At 41.0% G+C, this 19,111-nt stretch overlaps 1 protein-coding gene across 3 annotated transcripts in view; it reads left to right on the top strand.

Annotated features, from left to right (window-relative positions):
* The window catches only part of LOC122550457 (DNA (cytosine-5)-methyltransferase 3-like), a 62,001-nt gene that overhangs the window by 27,420 nt on the left and 15,470 nt on the right, over window positions 1–19,111 (top strand). For all 3 annotated transcript variants that reach the window (XM_043691199.2, XM_087987882.1, XM_087987883.1), the window contains 4 exons: window positions 6,377–6,456; window positions 7,355–7,467; window positions 9,239–9,410; window positions 17,947–18,031. In XM_043691199.2, the coding sequence (XP_043547134.2) occupies window positions 6,377–6,456; window positions 7,355–7,467; window positions 9,239–9,410; window positions 17,947–18,031 (450 nt within the window). The remainder of the gene's footprint in view (window positions 1–6,376; window positions 6,457–7,354; window positions 7,468–9,238; window positions 9,411–17,946; window positions 18,032–19,111) is intronic.

Here is a 19,111-nt window from a genome sequence, read left to right as displayed (position 1 = left end):
ACTCAGCTTGAGGAAGAATGAGTTAATCTAGTGACATGAAATTGTAACCTGGTAGCTGAAAGAATCCTTAGAGGCATAGCATTCCAACCAGAACTCCATCAATAAACACATCGACTTAGATTCTATCTACCTTTCCTTGTGAAAAAGAACCAGAAATGACATTACCCACCTTAAGAAACTAAGACCTATAAATAGAGAGGTGGGACATACCACCAGCGTTTCACCGGGAACTCTCACTGATAATGTTACCTAGTATGGTGACGAGATGTCTGAAAACAAACCTTCCAGCTCAGCGAGCTAACTTACATACTTACCATCAACCTGAGCTACAAATCTTCTCAAAAATCACTAGAGTTAACCTCTCTTTGTCTATTTCTCCAAGGTCCAGAACAAACTATTTTCCATTTGACGTACTTGCATCATTTTACATATTCATTAAAGAGAACTTTCTGTGGACCATAAAGAGCAAAAGTGTGTTTCAAACACTGAATTTTAAAACCAAAAGCAATTAGTTTTCTGAATGTTTTGGGAAATAAACTGTAGTTTTCACAGTTTTGAGGATGGGTTGCTTAACCTGAAACATTAACTCTGCTTTGTCTCCACAGATGCTGCCAGACCTGCTGAGCTTTTCCAGCAATTTCTATTTTTGTAGCTTTCACAGCTTTATTTATTTTCACAAAATGTATGCAGTACTTTAGATTTAAAAATTTTCCATTCAAAAAGATGATTAGCTTCTTTCAGAAACTGATCTTTGTCAAATTCTCATATTGACACTTTGAGGCCACTGTATAAACTCAGATAACTTACTTTTAAGTTCCATTTAATGGTATGCAAATTTAAATTCATCAGGAATAAAATTCTTAAGTCTTTAACCTTGGCAATGTTTCTAACCCAAGATCAATCCAACTCTGAATCATCCCAATTTACACAATCAACAATTGAGAAAAATCGTTCTAAACTTGTGTGAACATTTTATCCGGATTAAAAATCACCTCATCAGAAAATCCCCTAATTATAATTCTGGCTAGTAACCATGACTTGTGAGTTCATTCCTTGAAGAGTTTATTTATTACCCTTTTGAACGAGTATCATTACTTGTTATATTTTCTTCAAACTACTGAAATGCAACAAGGTTAATTTCCAAGAAGGATCTTGACCTGTTTAGCCCAAACAAGCCTATAATCTTTCACACAGAGTGCAATAATCTACAACTTAACTTTCCATAACATTTAACTGAGACAGACATGCTCAATCACAACCCTGTATCACTAGAAGATCCTTGCATTTACACACAATCTCCACAACATCCCAGTCATAAAGTCATAGAGTCATAGAGATGTACAGCACGGAAACAGACCCTTCGGTCCAACTCGTCCATGCTGACCAGATATCCCAACCCAATCTCATCCCGCCTGCCAGTACCTGGCCCATATCCTTCCTATTCATACACCCATCCAGATGCCTTTTAAATGTTGCAATTGTACTATCCTCCATCACTTCCTCTGGCAGCTCATTCCATGCACCCTCTGAGTGAAAGATTTCAGAATTTTTTTAGCGACTCCCATGCAATAGCCCTACCACCTTTAGCTGCTACATTATAATGTCAGAAAAAGCGATGTTCGCTGATGTATGCACAATATTCAAATTGGCTCACAATTACTCATATATCGAAGCAATCCAAGTCCAAACGCAACAAAACCTGGATATTATCTGAAGGTTTGGGCAAGTAACATTTGTGCCACACAATTACCAGGGACTGACTATCTCTGACAAGAAAGAATCTAAGGAGAAGGTGAAGACTGCAGAGGCTGGAGATCAGGGTCGAGTGAGTGGTGCTGGAAAAGCACAGCAGGTCAGGCAGCATCCAAGGAGCAGGAGAATCGACATTTCAGGCATAAGCCTTTCATCCCTATGCCCGAAACATCGATTCTCCTGGTCCTCGGATGCTGCCTGACCTGCTATGCTTTTCCAGCACCATTCTCTCAATGAAGAAAGAATCTAACTCCTGCCCTTTGACATTCATGGCATGTCTATTACTGAATCCCTTACTGTCAACAATCATTAACTCAAAACTGAACTGGACTGGCCATATAAATATAGAGGAACCTCGATTATCTGGCATTCATTATCCGAATATCGGATTACCCAGCAAGATCGCAAGGTCCTGATGCTTGGCTAAGCTATGTTATCTGACATTCGATTATCCAGAATTCGATTAACTGAACAAAATACTCCCCGCCCTTGCCCTTCGGATAGTTGAGGTTCCTCTGTACTATGGTTATGAGAACAAGTCAGAAGCTATGAATCCTGCAGCAAATAACTCACTTTCTGATTCCCTAAAGCTTGCCAAGTCGAGAGTAAAATGGAATACTCCACTTGCCTGGATGAATGCAGCTCCAAGAACACTCAAAAAGATTGACACCATCCAGGACAAAGCAGCTGCGTGATTGGCACTGCACCCCCAAACAGTCACTCCTCTAACACGGTTGCTCAATAGCTGCAATGTGTATTATCTATATAATGTCCTGCAGAAATTCACCGAGGCTCTTTGGACATTTTCCAAACCCACAACCATCTGGAAGGGCAAGTGCAATGTGTATATGGGAACACTACCATTGGTAAGCTTCCATCCAATCCACTCCCCAACCTGACTTCAAAATATATTGCCATTCCTTCACTGCCGCTGGGTCAAAGTCCTACAACTCACTCCTTCAGGCTCTGTTGGTCTCCTACATCAAATGGACTACAGCGGTTCAAGAAGACAGTTCACTTTCACATTCAAGGGGGGTTAGGGATGAACAATAAATGCTGGCCCAACCAGCAACACTCACATTTCATAAAGGAATAAACAAAATCCTAACAAGAGCACAGAGACCCGACTTACATTCAAGTATTTTCTCTGCCTTATCTTTTCTCGGCAGTATGCTAGGTTACTGAGTTGCTCCTGACCTAATTTCAATGAACCTTTCTCTCACTCCAATCAAAGTTTCATTTCTCCACATTCCTTATGAATTTGGTTTATAAGTGTCATTAACTGTTCCATTTCAGTTACTGGATTATCCACCTTGAAGATAATTCACTGGATCATTCCTATTCAGGATAACCCTAACCCACATCTGCTGAAGAGGTCATTTCATAAGACCATAAGACATGGGAGCATAAATTAGGCCTTTCGGCCCATCAAATCTGATTTGCCATTTGATCATGGCTGATAGGTTTTTCAACCCCATCTTCCTGTTTTCTCCCTGTAACCTTTAATCCCCTGGGCAATCAAGAACTTACCTATCTCAATGACCAGGCCTCCACAACCTTCTCTGGCAATGAAGTCCACAGATTCACCACTCTCTGGCTAAAGAAGTTTCTCCCTATTCCCATGCTAAAGGGTCTTTACTCTAAGCTTGTGCCCTCAGCTCCTCATTTCTCCTGCCAATGAAAAGATCTTCCTAACATCTATTCTGTCCAGGTGGTTCAGTATTCTGTCAGTTTCAATCTTCTCAAATCCATCGGGTATAGTCCCAAAGTCCTCAAACATTCCTATATGTTAAGCTTTCATTCCTAGGATCATTCTCATGACTCTCCTCTGGACCCACTCCAGGATCAGTATATCCTTCCTGAAGAATGGGCCCAAAATTGTTGACAATACCCTAAATGTGGTCTGACCAGAGCCTTATAGAGCCTCAGAAGTACATCCCTGCTTTTAATATTCTAGTCCTCTCGAGATGAATGACAACATTTCCGTGCTCTGTACTTGGTGACGATCCCATCCTCAGTATGTTTTGCCATTTCTTCATCTTTCAAATGCCTGGTTAGGCTCACCAAATTGTAAAAACCCTCTTTTAGGTCTGAAGGTTCCAGTTAGATATCACAACTTGAATACAAAAACAGAAATTGCTGGAAAAGCTCAGCAGGTCCAGCAGCACCTGTGGAGAGAAATCAGAGTTAACATTTCGGGTTGAGTGACCCTTCTGCAGAACTGAAACATTAACTCTGATTTCTCTTCATAGATGCTGCCAGACCTGCTGAGCTTTTCCAGCAATTTCTGTTTTTACTACTGACCTACAGCATCTGCAGTTCTTCTGATGTTTACAACTTGAATACAGTTCCACTTAACCTGACGCTTCTTTATTACATTAGTAAGCATTAGCATACACTCACTGATTGCTTAGAAGTCCCATTAACTAAGGCTTGTCTCAGATGGTCAGTCCATTAATAAATCTCCTGGTGATGTCAAAGCAGCTGACCAAATCACTCTTATCTAATTGCAACAAGTCTTATTTCTTTATATACTTTCCCCTTGCTCTGACTGTGTGTCATATAAGGCAGATAACAATTTCTGGCCCCTCTAATTGTGTTTTTACTTACATCATTGTCCTGTTTGAAATCATGGCCGTATGTATGGACTTAGCCATGCGAATGAAAGTTTTGTTCGAATAAAGATAGGCAGTTCTTAGGGGTGTCTCTCTGATTCCTGAAATACTGGAGTGAAGAAGGCGGCAGTATAATGGCAGGAACAATGAGCTAAGGACTGTCACAGCTCCAGCACAGGTTTCAAAATTACTTTGCAGACTTTGGCATGGATCTGTATCTTGATCAGTATCCTCCCATCCTGCCTTTCTGCTCTCCTGCCCATAATGCAGTTCTTCAGTCAGGGTACCATTTTCCTTCTCCAATGCCCATTCCACCATCAAGGGACAAACTCCGCACCGTAGGAGTTCACCACAACCAGTTAGCTTTCATTAATATGAAATAAATAAAAACATGGTTACGAGATGCCAAGTGAATGACACTGAACCTTCGTGTGTGCGTGTGAGATGGAAAACACTGGATTACAGCTGTAACATTTGCAATTCCTCAGTCCCCTGTACTCCGTATACATCTCTGTACTTAAGGAGGATTGAAATAATATGGACAATACCTCTCTAAATCCTGCCTTCTCTTCCCTCAGGATCTTTGAATGAACCCAGGTCCTGGTGCCTTATCTAGTTTAAATATATCCAATCAACCCAGTACTTTCACTTCATTAATTTTAAACCCTTCCTGTGTCTGAACTGCCTCCTTTTTCATTATGATGGAGGCAATACCTACTTTAGTAAAGACTGATGCAAAGTATGAATTGAAGTATATGCTTACAGAAGAATATTTTACATTTGCTTAGATTTTTGCTGTCAATCTCTTCTCACGCACCCTCTTTTCTTTTCAGTCCCATCTGAACCGAATTTTAATCTCAATTATGTCATCCACCTAACAGCTGTTGCAGGCACTTGTTTTCTTGTTCATAGAATCATAGAATCCCTTTTTGTGTGGAAGCAGGCCATTTGGCCCATCGAGCTCTCTGAAGAGCATTCCACCCCGACCCACCTCTCTACCATCTCCCCATAAACCTGCATTTCCCATGGCCAATCCACTTATCCTGCACACCTTTGGACTGTGGGTGGAAACTGGAGCACCTTGAGGAAACCCAGGGAGAATGTGCAAACTTCACACAGAGAGAGGGTAGAATCAAACACGGGTCCCTGGTGCTATTGATTTTAATCTCCAGCTGTTTCTTTTTTCATAGAGAGGATTTTGGATTTGTTGGCTTGCATTTCCCCCCTCATAAGAGTATCTCTTGGCTATACTGTTTCTTGAAAGTAGCCACAAAAACTGAAAATTGCGCTTTCTGCTTATGCAGGGTTAGAGTGAGCTGATAGGCAGGCTTGACAATACCAGTCATTACAGCAGACTAGCTGGTTAATATTCATTGTCTGGGACACAAAAGAATAGTCATTTCAACAGAATATTATAAGCTGAGAATGCTCATGGAAGTATCATTTTTGTGGGGAGAATATATGAAAAAATGGCAAGTATAATCAGTTATCAGACAAGTTACCTTTTCCATCCTGCCAGCTATTTGCAAGCGTTATCCACTGAGTTTGACCATTATGCATTTTATCCTAATATATCCCTAAAGTGCCTTGCCTTACCATTTTGCTGTATAACATTACTGTGAAGTGCTTTTAGACGTTTCACTACATTAATGGCTCTTTTTAATCTTGTAATTTATGTCTCATTTGAATAATCTGCATAAGAAGTAAAAGGCACAAGACACAGAAATGATACAAAATAATGCACATTGGAGTCAGAAATGTTTTTTGATAGTGGAAGGTCTGCAGATTGATGTAGATACTTTTAAGAACTTGATTGTAATTCTCTGTAAATGAGTGGTTTTGAATAAATGTAAATCCCACTCTGAATTCCAGATGAGCTCTGACATGTGCAGTATTCTGCCCTCTTGTGTAGCTATAAGTTTTCACAAATGAGATATGATGCTTACTCAGTGTTTGAGAAGCTTTGCCACACCCAGTGGAGTAAATCTTGTTCATGTTTTACACAATAGAGATATGTATCGGCTGTGGGAGTCTACAAGTGATTACTCAGCATCCACTCTTTGAAGGAGGACTTTGTGATCCATGTAAGGTATTGCACATAAAATAATTTACAGGGAAATGCAAATGACAACTAAAGTGCGTGACAACTATGGTAACTAGTGAATGGGCTGTGACTTTGTCACTGTTAGCAAACGGTACAGAGATGCCTTATATCTGTTGAGGGAGTTAACTTCAATGGAACTGATGCAAGTTATTTTATAGATTGCAGGTACAAGTACAAAATCACCTTGGAAAACAGATCTTAATTTATCTGATGAAAAGGTCTGATGAAGAGTCACCTAGACTCAAAACGTTAGCTTGCTGTCTCTCTGGATGCTGCCTGACCCGTTGTGATTTCCAGCATTTTTTGCTTTACAGATTCCAGCAGCTACAGTAATTTGCTCCAACATTGTTCTCAATTTATCTACCGAAGTGAAGAATTCAAATGAACAACAAGAAAAATGAGACAAATGTGCTACAATACCATATTTAGCAAGCACTTTTAATTTTCCAGTTTAATTTACAGTTGTGAATGATTCAGGACTGAGATCAGTGATTTTCTTTCACTCACTTAAACCTCTTTGCTGTATGGATCTGAATCAATTTGATTTTGGATACAATTGCTTTTCTAGATAATTTCAAACTCCAAGATCTGTAATTTAGATTTCAGTTCAGTGTCCAGGTTTTGAGGTCTGAATAAGTCATATCAAACTCAAAATGTTAACTGTATTTCTCTTTCCACAGATGCTGATACGACTGAGTTTCTCCAGTGCTTTCTCTTTTAATTTCAGATCTGCTTCAATTGCTGTACATTGATTGTTACAAGATGGACATTCAAAATATCAATGATTTTTTTTTGCTCCTTTCAAATACTGACTGACTTTCACACATTTCTCTGTGTTTACATTTTTATCTGCGCTGCAACATCTATGTATTTCTTTCACTAGGACAACTTTTTGGAGACGATGTTCCTGTATGATCAGGATGGGTACCAATCTTTTTGCACAATTTGCTGTGGTGGAACCAAAGTGCTGATGTGTGGAAATTCTGGGTGTAAGAGGTACAGGCAGTATGCTTTTAAGACATTAATCATTTTTCTTTGGAAACCTTAACAGAAGTTCCTTCAAACACTGTTGTATTCCTTGTCATCATCGTCACTAATTGTATACTAAATACATAATTAATGTTAAAGTTGTTTTTCTTTATTCAATCTCTTGAGCTAATTAGGAAATTGTGAACATTCTACACACAGCATGAACAGTTTGTGAAAGAAACAAAGCTAATGTTTCATCAGATTTGATGAGTTAAGTTTGGAACAGATTTTAAGCCGATACAGAGGAAAGGAAAGGGGGGAGGAACAAGAAAGCATAAAATGAGAATGATTTGGAGGTGCTGGTCTTGGACTGGGGAGGACAAAGTTAAAAATCAAACAACACCAGTTTATAGTCCAACAGGTTTATTTGGAAGCACTAGCTTTTGGAGTCCTGCTCCTTCATCAGGTGGTTGCCCGATGAGGAAGCAGCACTTCGAAAGCTAGTAATGTTGGACTATAATGTCGAAACCTGTTGGATTATAACCTGGTGTTGTGTAATTTTGATCATAATAAAATGAAAAGATCTGTAACTGGCTAGAGAGATTAAATAGCAATATTTGTCTTAATGTGTGATTTTTAAAAAATGTACGGTATACATATTAATAGATGGTGTTTGTAATTGTGTCCATCTCTAAGGATGAGCTGCCTTAATGCGGAATAGTGAAGATTAACATTGAACTTGTGTAATATCAACCTAATGCAACAGATGGAGCTCAAGCACATGAAATTGGAGCAAAAATCCTGCTAATGTATACACCCTGTGATGTCATTGTGTGCAGGCATGCAGATAGATTTTGCAAATTTATCTTCCAAGTACAAAGTTTCATGTGGCAGAAATAATAGGAATTTATCAGGAAAGATTTTGTTAAGCTTGAAAGAGTTCAGAAAAGATATGCAAGGATGTTGCCAGGGTTGCTGGGTGAGAACTTACAGGAGTGGCTGAATAGGCTGGAGCTATTTTCCCTGGAGCATCAGAGGCTGAGGGGTGATCTTATAGAAGTTTATAAAATCATGAGGGGCAAAGGTATGGTGAATGGTCAAGGTCTTTTCCCCAGAGTAGGGGATCCCAAAACTAGAAGGCATACATATAAGGTGAGAGGGGAAAGACTTGAAAGGAAACTAGGGGGCAATGTTTTCACGCAGAGGGTGCTATGTGTATGGAATAAACTGGCAGAGGAAGTGGTGGAGGCATTTGGATGGGTATATGAATAGGAGGGTTCAGAGGGAAGTGGGCCAAATGCTGGCAAATGGGACTAGATTAATTTAGGATATCCAGTCAGCATGGACGGGTTGGACCGAAGGGTTTGTTTCCATGCTGTACATTTCTATGATTCTAATTGGGATAAATCAAGTCAGTGGATTTGGTGGTGTGATTTGTTCTATGGGGATACATATACCAATGTTCCTGGAGAATATCCTTGTACAAGCTCTACCCTGTTTAACATTTTAACATTTTAAACCTAAAAATCTTCCCAGTGATTAGATGTAATGAACTGTATATTTACATATTAAAAATGTCCCAATAATCGGAATGTTCTTTGTGCTCTATAATAAATCTTGATGCAACCACTATTGAACAGGTGGAATAAATAGATTATTGGTTTGATATAATTTTTAATCTATTTCATTGTTCAGCATAATGAATAGCCTGATTCAGTTACAACATGCAGCTGCATAAAATTGGTAATAGTTTCTCATTGATGTTTCCCTGAATGAATGATGATTCCAATGCATGTAGGTGCTACTGTTGTGAGTGTTTAGATGCTCTTGTGAAGCCTGGTGCTGCAAAACAGGCTGAAGCAATGGAACCCTGGGTGTGTTTCATGTGCTGTCCAGTTCAGTCTTTTGGTCTACTCCAGAAAAGGAAGACATGGCAACTAAAACTGAAGCAGTTCTTTGACCAAGAAAGTGTAAGTATAATGGCTGCTTCAATTGAGATTTTATTGCTTACAACAGTGGTGACTGTTGCATGCTCTGGAATATCCTGGGGATTGCATCAGGGGCTAAATTAGTCCAAGTCTTTATTTCCTTTTCTAAAATTACTTTTGAAAGCTATGCACAGAAACAGCTAAATGTGGTGACTAAGAGTGTCAACTGACTCAATCCTACCCCATCAGAGTCATGACAAAAAAAAATTGCAATTGGCTTCAGTTTTAACTTGCATTGTAGTTTAACATATTCTGGGTTAGTAATAGTTTCTTGCTGAGAGCATTTTCCATTAAGAGTAATAAACAATGCAAGCATGGTATGTTTTATTCATCATTTTACATCTATTTGCTTTAATGACCCTCAGCTTTGACAATACACATCCCAATTTTCATTACCATCACATGACAGGCAAAACTCTGCAACAGAAGTTCAACCTTACATGTTACTCCATGTATAATTTGTCAAACTCCATAATAGAAATGTTAGTAAAATTACACACAGTTTATCTGAGGGCATGTGGATATAAAATTAATAACAATTTGTATTTACGTAACACTTTTTTAATATAATAAAATAGCTAAAGACACTATCAGTAACTTAGTGGCCCCCCATTGACTAGAAGCCAAACTGGATCATATGAATGCTGTGGCTGTAAAACAAGTCATTGTCTAGGAATTCTGCAGCAATATTTTGTGGTTAAGAAGGTTAGGTTGGAATTTTCTTTCACGGCAAGAAGATAGTAAATGAGGAGAGAGAATTACAAGTCCAATATTGAAATTACTGAAAGCTGGAAGGCCTGTTTAAAAATACAATTGTCAATGGAACAGTGACCTTTGTCTCAAAGGGACGAGAAAACAAGGAAGTGGAAGTTTTATTGCTATGTAAAGCTTTGTTGGATCCCATTTAAAGCTAAGCATTTTGTTCTGGAAACAGTATCTATGGAAGAATGAACAGACCTAGGAAGAGGTGTGATGCAAGTTCACCAAGACTTTGAAGGGCTTTAATTGGATAAGAGACTGGCAGGTTATTACCCTTATCTGTCAAATCCATAACACAGGTACACACTCTCAGGATAAGGAACAAATTATTTAGAACTGAGATGAGGAAACGTTTCTTCCCTCAAAGGCTTGTGAATCTTTGGAATCCCTTATCTCAGAAAGTAGTAATTGCTCCATCATTGAAACTTAACTAGATGCTTGACCTTTCCAGAAATCATGGGATATAGGCAGCAGGCTGGCAAAAGTAGTTAAGGTTGATGGTGAGCCATGATCATGTTGAATGGCCATAAGATCCACTCTGATTTTGTATAGACTTCCTGAGATGATAGCATTAAATCAGAGAAACCAATTACTTGTTAGCTTGACTGTATCCTAGAGGCGGATGCCCGAAGCGTCGATTTCGCAGTTCCTTGGATGCTGCCTGAACTGCTGTGCTCTTCCAGCACCACTAATCCAGAATGAGGGAGTATCTTAACTGAGGTGTTTAAGCTGTTAAAGAAAATGCTAGTATAATTAAATAGAAACTATTCCATCTAGTTCAGGAGTCAAGCAATGGACATAACCTCAAACTTAAAGCAACTGCTTTGAAGGATGATGATGAGTAGAACATTTTTACACAAGATTTGGAGATGCTGGTGGTGGAAGTCTGATACATACTGTCAAAACAACAGGTTAGGTCAATTGAAAATTGAATATTGAGCGTGATCTATTGTTAGGCAAGAAAAACAAAAGATATGGACTTATGGATAAGTTACTGATGAGCTTTTATCAAATTTCATTTTTTATGGCATGCAAGCATTAATAGCAAGGGTAGCATTTGTTACCCACCCCCAAACAATCTTGGGAAAGTGATGGTTAATGCCTTCTTAATCCACTAAAGTCTTACACTGTTAATACATAGGGGGATGGGCGAATTTACTCCCAAACATCCACAAGTTACCTGAGAATATTCAACCATTTATAAATATGTTTCCTCTATAATTAGAAAGGGAGGAATTGGTGAGCGTCTGCTCCTCCAAGGAAGGATTCACTCACTCGATCAATCAATCGATCGATCAATCAATGAATCAATCAATGAATCAATGAATTAATCAATCAATCAATTAATCAATTAATCAATCAATCAATTAATCAATCACTCACTCAATTAATTGGTGCAAATAATTCACTGGCATCTAAATCAAGTATGCTGCAGCTCGTCACACTACACCATGCAATTAGCAACATCGTGCACAATGACATTTTTGGAAATGCTCACATAGAAAGAGTTTCTCAGAGGTTTTGGTATGTATACAGCCTTTGATGCAATACGATCATAGGGAAAATTTTAATAGAAACAAAAGTCAAGAGAGGGCACAGATTCATTTATCAGTGACGTGCATCATTTATCAGACAACTGCAAATATGTAACATTAAATTTGCTCCATTGAGAGATTTTGTGTTTATGGAGTTTCATGGACAAACTAAAGTAAGGAAACAAAGTCGTCCTTGTTAGGGGGTGATAGGTCTTGTGGCAAAAATAACATTCAAAAAAATGCAATATGTTGGGCACAAAAGTGAAGGTGTCAGTACCAATATGTGGTCTGTGAAACAACAAGAAACGACTGGAGATGCAATAATGAAGTCTTCTCTCTGTGACAGAGTCAGAGGCTGGATCAGCATAAAGATTGCCCTGCCAAGGATAGAGGGGTATATTCACTGGCCACTTTAAAACAGGCTGTCATAATAAAAAAGATGTTAACATCAAAACTAAAGTTAACACCCATAACAAAGAGTAGTATCAAAGAGATTGAAGAACCTCACAACAGCGAAACCACGTAACTAGCAGGGAACAAAGAATGAAAAAGGAAGTATTAAAATGTTGATGTAAGAGTAAATGGATGCCAAATGAATTTTAAACTTAGTGGGGTGACAGATGTATCAGTCCTCTCAGAGATGCTAAAATGGCAGCATCAAGAAACACTGTAGCTATACACCCTTTGATTTTATAGACCGTGACACATTCAGTTAAAAGTAACAGGCCAGGTGACTGCATGAGTGCATGATATAAAAAGAACAATCTTCTAGTTTTTATACGTGATTCAAAATCAAGCATGCTCTTTATTGAGCAGAAAAGCAAGGACATACCTGAGATGTATTTTCAAGGTTGATGAAGTTGACAGTGAGGAGAAACAGATGATTCAGAACTGAACTCCTCAAGTTGTTCGTCGGAAAGGCTAAAGCTAGCACAAAAAGCTAGCTACACGTAAGGTTGAGAGCAGATGCATTCCTTATTCACACCTAAAAAAGGTTCTGCACCCACTCCTGCAAAACAAAGCATGAGACTGAGGCATTGCTTCACTGAGCAGTGATTTTGCCGGTGACCAAATCAACAAAGAGGTTTTTCACATAGTGCCAATTCCACAATCAGCTCACTCAGAATTTGCGTCCCTCTATACACCAGTAGAGAAGGGAATCCACCCTATGGCATCCAGGGATCAAAGATTAGATTAGATTAGATTTCCTACAGTGCGGAAACAGGCCCTTCGGCCCAACAAGTCCACACCGACCCTCTGAAGAGCCATTCCGCTACATTGTACCCCTGACTAATGCACCTAACACTACGGGCAATTTAGCATGGCCAATCCACCTAACCTGCACATCTTTGGACTGTGGGAGGAAGCCAGAGCACCCGCAGGAAACCCACACAGACACGGGGAGAATGTACAAACTCCACACAGACATTTGCCCCAGGTGGGAATTGAACCTGGGTCCCTGGCGCTGTGAGGCAGCAGTGCTTACTAATGAGTCACTGTGCTGCCCTGAAAAGCAAGTGAGCAGCATAATTTTCACTAAGTGTGATGCTTTTATTGGTTTCTGATTGTTACCATTGGGTAAAGAATCTGAGCTTTTCATACCATTCAGTATGCAATTTGGACTGACAATGAATGAGAAATGTGAACTCTCACAGCTGACTATCAAGTGCTTCAGAAATGTTCATGTATTAGGCATAAAATCAGAGCCAAAGAAGAAAGGGGATATCCAGGAGTTTACATCATTCGGAAATTCACAAAATGGCAGAGATTCATGCAAGTGGCTAAATATGTGGGCAATTATTTATCACGTTGCGTTAGTTTGACACACTGATCTGTACACTGCTGAAGCCAGGTACCAACTCAAGGACACCTCCTCCTACTGTACCCTCGACTACGACCTCACGTCCCATCACCAAACTATTATCTCCCCGACCATCCACAATCTCATCTCATCAGGGGATCTCCCATCCACAGCCTCCAACCTCATAGTCCGGGAACCCTGCACCACCTGGTTCTACCTCTTACTGAAAATTCACAAACCTGACTGCCCTGGTCGACCCGTCGTCTCCACCTGCTCCTGCCCCACCAAACCTATCTCTGCATATCTTGCCCTGTCCCCCTTGGTCCAGGATCTCCCCACATACATTCAGGACGCCATTCATGCCCTCCACCTCCTCCATGACTTTCGTTTCCCTTGCCCCCAATGCCTCATCTTCCTCATGGACATCCAGTCCCTGTACACATCCATCCGCCATGACAAAAGCCTCCCAGCCCTTGGTGTCTTCCTCTCCTGCTGACCCAACCAGTACCCTACCACTGACACACTCATTTGAATGGCTGAACTGGTCCTCACCCTCAATCATTTTTCCTTCAAATCCTCCCACTTTCTTCAGACCAAAGGGATAACCATGGGTTCCTGCATGGGCCCCAGCTATGTCGGCCTTTTCGTCAGGTACATGGAATAGCCCATCTTCCACGATTAGGCTGGCACCATTCCCCACCTTTGCCTCTGCTACATCAATGACTGTATGGGCGCCACCTCGTGCTCCCATGAGGAGGTTGAACAGTTCATCAACTTCACCAACACCTTCCACCCTGACTGGACCATCTTGGACACCTCTCTACCCTTGCTGGACCTCTCCATCTCTATTTCCAGCGACCGCCTCAACAGCCTTCAAACTCACTGACTCTCACAGCTACCTGGACTACACCTCCTTCCACCCCACCCTAAAAAAATTCTAGCCCTTACTGCCAATTCCTCCGCCTCTGGCTCATTTACTCCCAAGAGGACCAATTCCACTCCAGTATATCCCAGATGGCCTCCTTCTTCATGGACTGCAGTTTCCCCTCCCATGTGGTCCATGATGCCCTCCAAAGCATCTCCTCCATTTCCTGCACCTCTGCCCTTGAATCCCACTCCTCCAACTGCAACAAGGACAGAACCGCCTGGTCTTCACCTTCCACCCCACCAATCTCCGGATAAATCGCATTATCCTCTGCTATTTCTGCCACCTACTGTCAGGCACCACCACCAGAGATATATTTCCCTCCCCACCCCTATCAGCATTCCGCAGAGACCATTCCCTCCACGACTCCCTCATTAGGTCCATGCCCCCCACCAATCTACCCTCCACTCCTGGTACTTTCACTTGCCACCGCAAAACGTGTAATACATGCATCCATACCTTCCCCCTCACCTTCATCCAATGCCCCAAAGGATCCTTCCACATCCAGCGAGGGTTATCCTGCACATCCAAACACCTCATCTACTGTGTCTGTTGCTCTTAATGTGGTCTCCTCTATATTGGGGAGACAGGACACAAACGTACAGAACATTTCAGAGAACATCTCCAGGACCCACACACCAAACAACCCTACCGTCCAGTGGCTGAACGCTTCAACTCCCCCTCCCACTCCGCCAAGGACATGCAAGTCCTGGGCCTCCTCCACCGCCAAATCCTAGCCACCTGACACCTGGAGGAAGAACACCTCATCTTTCACTTTAGGACCCTCCAACCACATGGAATGAATTTGGATTTCATCAGTTTCCTCATCTCTCTAACCCCCCACCTTCACCCAGATCCAACCCTCCAACTCAGCGCCACCCTCCTGAACTGTCCTACCTGCCCATCTTACTTTCCACCTATCTGCTCCACCCTCTGCTCTGACATATCACCATTGTCCCCCTCTTTCATCTACTTATTGCACTCCCAGCTTCCTTCCCCCCCCCCCCCCCCCCAGCCCCGGTCCCTCCCATTTCTCTGTCAGCCCCCTTGCCAACTTCACTGCCCCCAACATTCATGATGAAGAGCTTATGCTAGAAATGTTGACTCTCCTTCTCCTCAGATGCTGCCTGACCGACAGCGCTTTTCCAGCACCACACCTTTAGAAACCATTGTTTGTGGCAGCTCCTCAAACAGGATAAGCATGCTGTTGGAATTAAAAACAGAAGTCACATGACACCAGGTTAATTTGAAATCACAAGCTTTCAGAGCGCTGCTTCATCATCAGGGGAAGTGACAAGGAGCAGTGCTCCGAGAGTTTTTGATTTCAAATTAACCTGTTGGAATATAACCTGGTGTCATGAGACTTCTGACTCTGTCCCTCCCAGTCATAGAGTCATAGAGATGTACAGCATGGAAACAGACCCTTCAATCCAACCCATCCATGCCGACCAGATATCCCAACCCAGTCTAGCAAACAACTGCATCACCATACCAAGAATAAAAATCAGCAGAAACCTCTTAAAAAATATTTTTTAAATCCTCTGTTCTAGCACAGTGTGATCCTAAACTGCCAACCTTAGTAGCTGAGTATCAATTGGACTATGGTCAATGTTATTATGAATTTTAAAAAACTTAGTAAAGCATATCAGTTCACTCTGCATCCACATTTTTAAGAGAAATTGATCAAAGATGCATTGTGATTGAAAAAGACGTGCTAGCAGCTACATGGGCATGAAACAGCAATTCTAGCCATGTCCAATTTAAAACAGAAGCATGCCAAAAATCATTATGGAAAAGCTCTTTGTTAATTTGGTCACTACTAACATCACTGCTTGTTGAATTGTTGCCTCAGCCTCATGTTTTACTTTGTTTTAGAATTGGGTGCAGAACTTTTTTTAGGTATCAACACCAAAGAAATTGCAGAAGTGACACGCTGGATACAAACATGCAGATTAGTGAGATATAATGCTACAAAAGAATATACACAAAAATCAAACGACACCAGAGGAAGGAAGACAGGAACTTCATTGAAGAAGTAAAGAAATCAAGAAACTAATAACTGGAGTTGACTATCCTGCCCTTTGAGCTTCCTCTGCCCTTCGGTGTGATCATAGCTGATCCTCTATCTCAATGCCACATCCCTGCTTTCTCCCCATTCCTTAACGCCTTTAAAATCTCAAAAATTGCCACTTCCCTTTCTTGAATACATTCAGTGATCTGGTCTTCACAGCCATCTGTGGTTCAGAATTCCACAGGTTTATATCCTTGCAGTTTTCCTTATCTCAGTCCTAAATGGCTTACACCATATCCTGAGACTTTGGTTCAAGATCTTCCCTGTATCTAATCTGTCAAGCTGGTTAGAATTGTATACACTTCAGTCAGATACCCTCGCATCCTTTTAAACTCTGCTGAATACAGTCAAACCATGTTAGGGATGTCACCTTATTGGACAGTCCTGCCACCATTGGTATCAACCGAGTGAACATCCAGTGCACTGCCTCTGTGGCAAGTCTATCCTTTCTTAGGTATAAAGACTAAAGCTGCACAAATATTCCAGTTTCAGAGGTCTTCACATCCCTGCCTATAGAGCAAGTCCCTTTTTAAAAGGAGTTTGTGTTTTCACATGCAGCTGTCTCAAAAAGGACAAATTAAGTTTAAAAGACACAAATTTACCCATTGTCTTGTTATAATGCTGCTGCATGTAATTAAACATTATGGATATGAAATTAATGACTTCACTGATTAGATATGGCAGTATTTGTTTTCAGTTCTGCCTCATCATGTAAATGATTTTGAAACATGATAAATAAAAGAATCAGTTAAACTAAAGCACTGTTGCTGTTGGTGTATTCCTCCAGATATTTAGTGCCTGAAACAACAGTATTTCAGATGTGATCAGACAAAGGCTCCCTACACCTAAACCATAATTGATGCCCACTTGCAGTTTTCCTGAAAAAAGCAGCAGCATTCTATTCCTCTACCTTTTATTGCGTTTCAGCTAGTGCATTAGTTTTGAGTGATTTCTGAACCTGGACACCTAATCGCTTTCCTTCTCCAAATTTCTAGTTGTTAGTTGTTAACAATTATTCTAATTTGTTTTTCCTTGCGCTCAATGGAATTGATCCTGAGCTAAATCCATTTACCAGTTTTGCCCTGTTAATTTATTTCAATTCAGTTGTGACTTCCTGCTCCGATCCACACAATTTACCATGCTATCTAACCTCTTATACTCTTTCAAATAAAGTTGGAATTGCAAAGGCTAAGCAATGTTAAATTATATTGTGATATTGACAGTTTAAATGTTATATTAAACTATTCCAATTTAATTTTAATTCATAAAAGCAATAGTACACTTGATTTTACTTTGATTGTAATATTCAATAAATTCCTTTAATGTGAAAGAAAACATTTGGCTCCTGAAATAATTTGTACCGTTTGTCTAAATAAAAACCAGCATGAAGGTTTAATAGTATTGTGCCAAACATCCATTTTCAACAGGACCATGTTCGGATCTATGCACCAGTTCCTACAGATAAACAAAATCCAATTAGAGTTCTGTCCGTCTTCAGCAATATGACTAAAGGTGAGTACCGATTCATCCTAACTGACAACAACAAACATTTTTTTTCTTTGGACATTCCCCTTGAATAGATGTGTAGACATATGTAAAGTACATGAACTTATCTTGCAGTTCTTTTTCTAATTATCTGACCTAAGAAAATAGAACACCAAACTTATCAAATAGGCAGAAAAACAAATGTTTTAAATTAAATGGCATAGCCATTTAAGGGCTACTTCCAACTCTGGGAACTCCCCAACACAAAGATTACCCCCCGATGGGAAATCACTCCCTGTCCTATAATCCATGCATCCTCACCTTTTCCCCTCCCTCAACTCTCTGTCCTATTGTCCACACATCCTCACCCTTTCCTCTCTGTCCTATTGTCCACACATCCTCACCCTTTCCTCTCTGTCTTATTGTCCACACATCCTCACCCTTTCCCCTCTGTCTTATTGTCCACACATCCTCACCCTTTCCCCTCTGTCTTATTGTCCACACATCCTCACCCTTTCCCCTCTGTCTTATTGTCCACACATCCTCACCCTTTCCCCTCTGTCTTATTGTCCACACATCCTCACCCTTTCCCCTCTGTCAACCCTCTGTCCTACTGTCCACACATCCTTACCCTTTCCCCTCCCTCATCCCCCTATCCTATTGCCCACGCATCCTCACCCTTTCCTCTCAGTCAATCCCCTGTCCTATAGTCCACACATCCTCACCCTTTCCTCTCAGTCAACCCTCTGTCCCATTGTCCACGCATCCTCACCCTTTCCCCTCCCTCATCCCCCTATCCTATTGCCCACGCATCCTCACCCTTTCCTCTCAGTCAATCCCCTGTCCTATAGTCCACACATCCTCACCCTTTCCTCTCAGTCAACCCTCTGTCCCATTGTCCACGCATCCTCACCCTTTCCCCTCTGTCAACCCCCTACCCTAAAGACCATGCATCCTCACCCTTCCCCCTCTGTCAACCCTCTGTCCTATAGTCCACACATCCTCACCCTTCCCCCTCTGTCAACACTCTGTCCTATTGTCCACGCACCCTCACCCTTTCCCCTCTGTCAACCCCCTGCCCTATAGTCCATGCATCCTCGCCATTTC

The sequence above is a fragment of the Chiloscyllium plagiosum genome, unplaced genomic scaffold (assembly GCF_037043375.1).
Source record: "Chiloscyllium plagiosum isolate Xiang-an unplaced genomic scaffold, Cpla_swu_hap1 HiC_scaffold_6, whole genome shotgun sequence".
NCBI lineage: Eukaryota > Metazoa > Chordata > Chondrichthyes > Orectolobiformes > Hemiscylliidae > Chiloscyllium > Chiloscyllium plagiosum.
The sequence above is the reverse complement of the archived record's forward strand: the minus strand, read 5'-3'. Positions and strand labels throughout refer to the sequence as shown.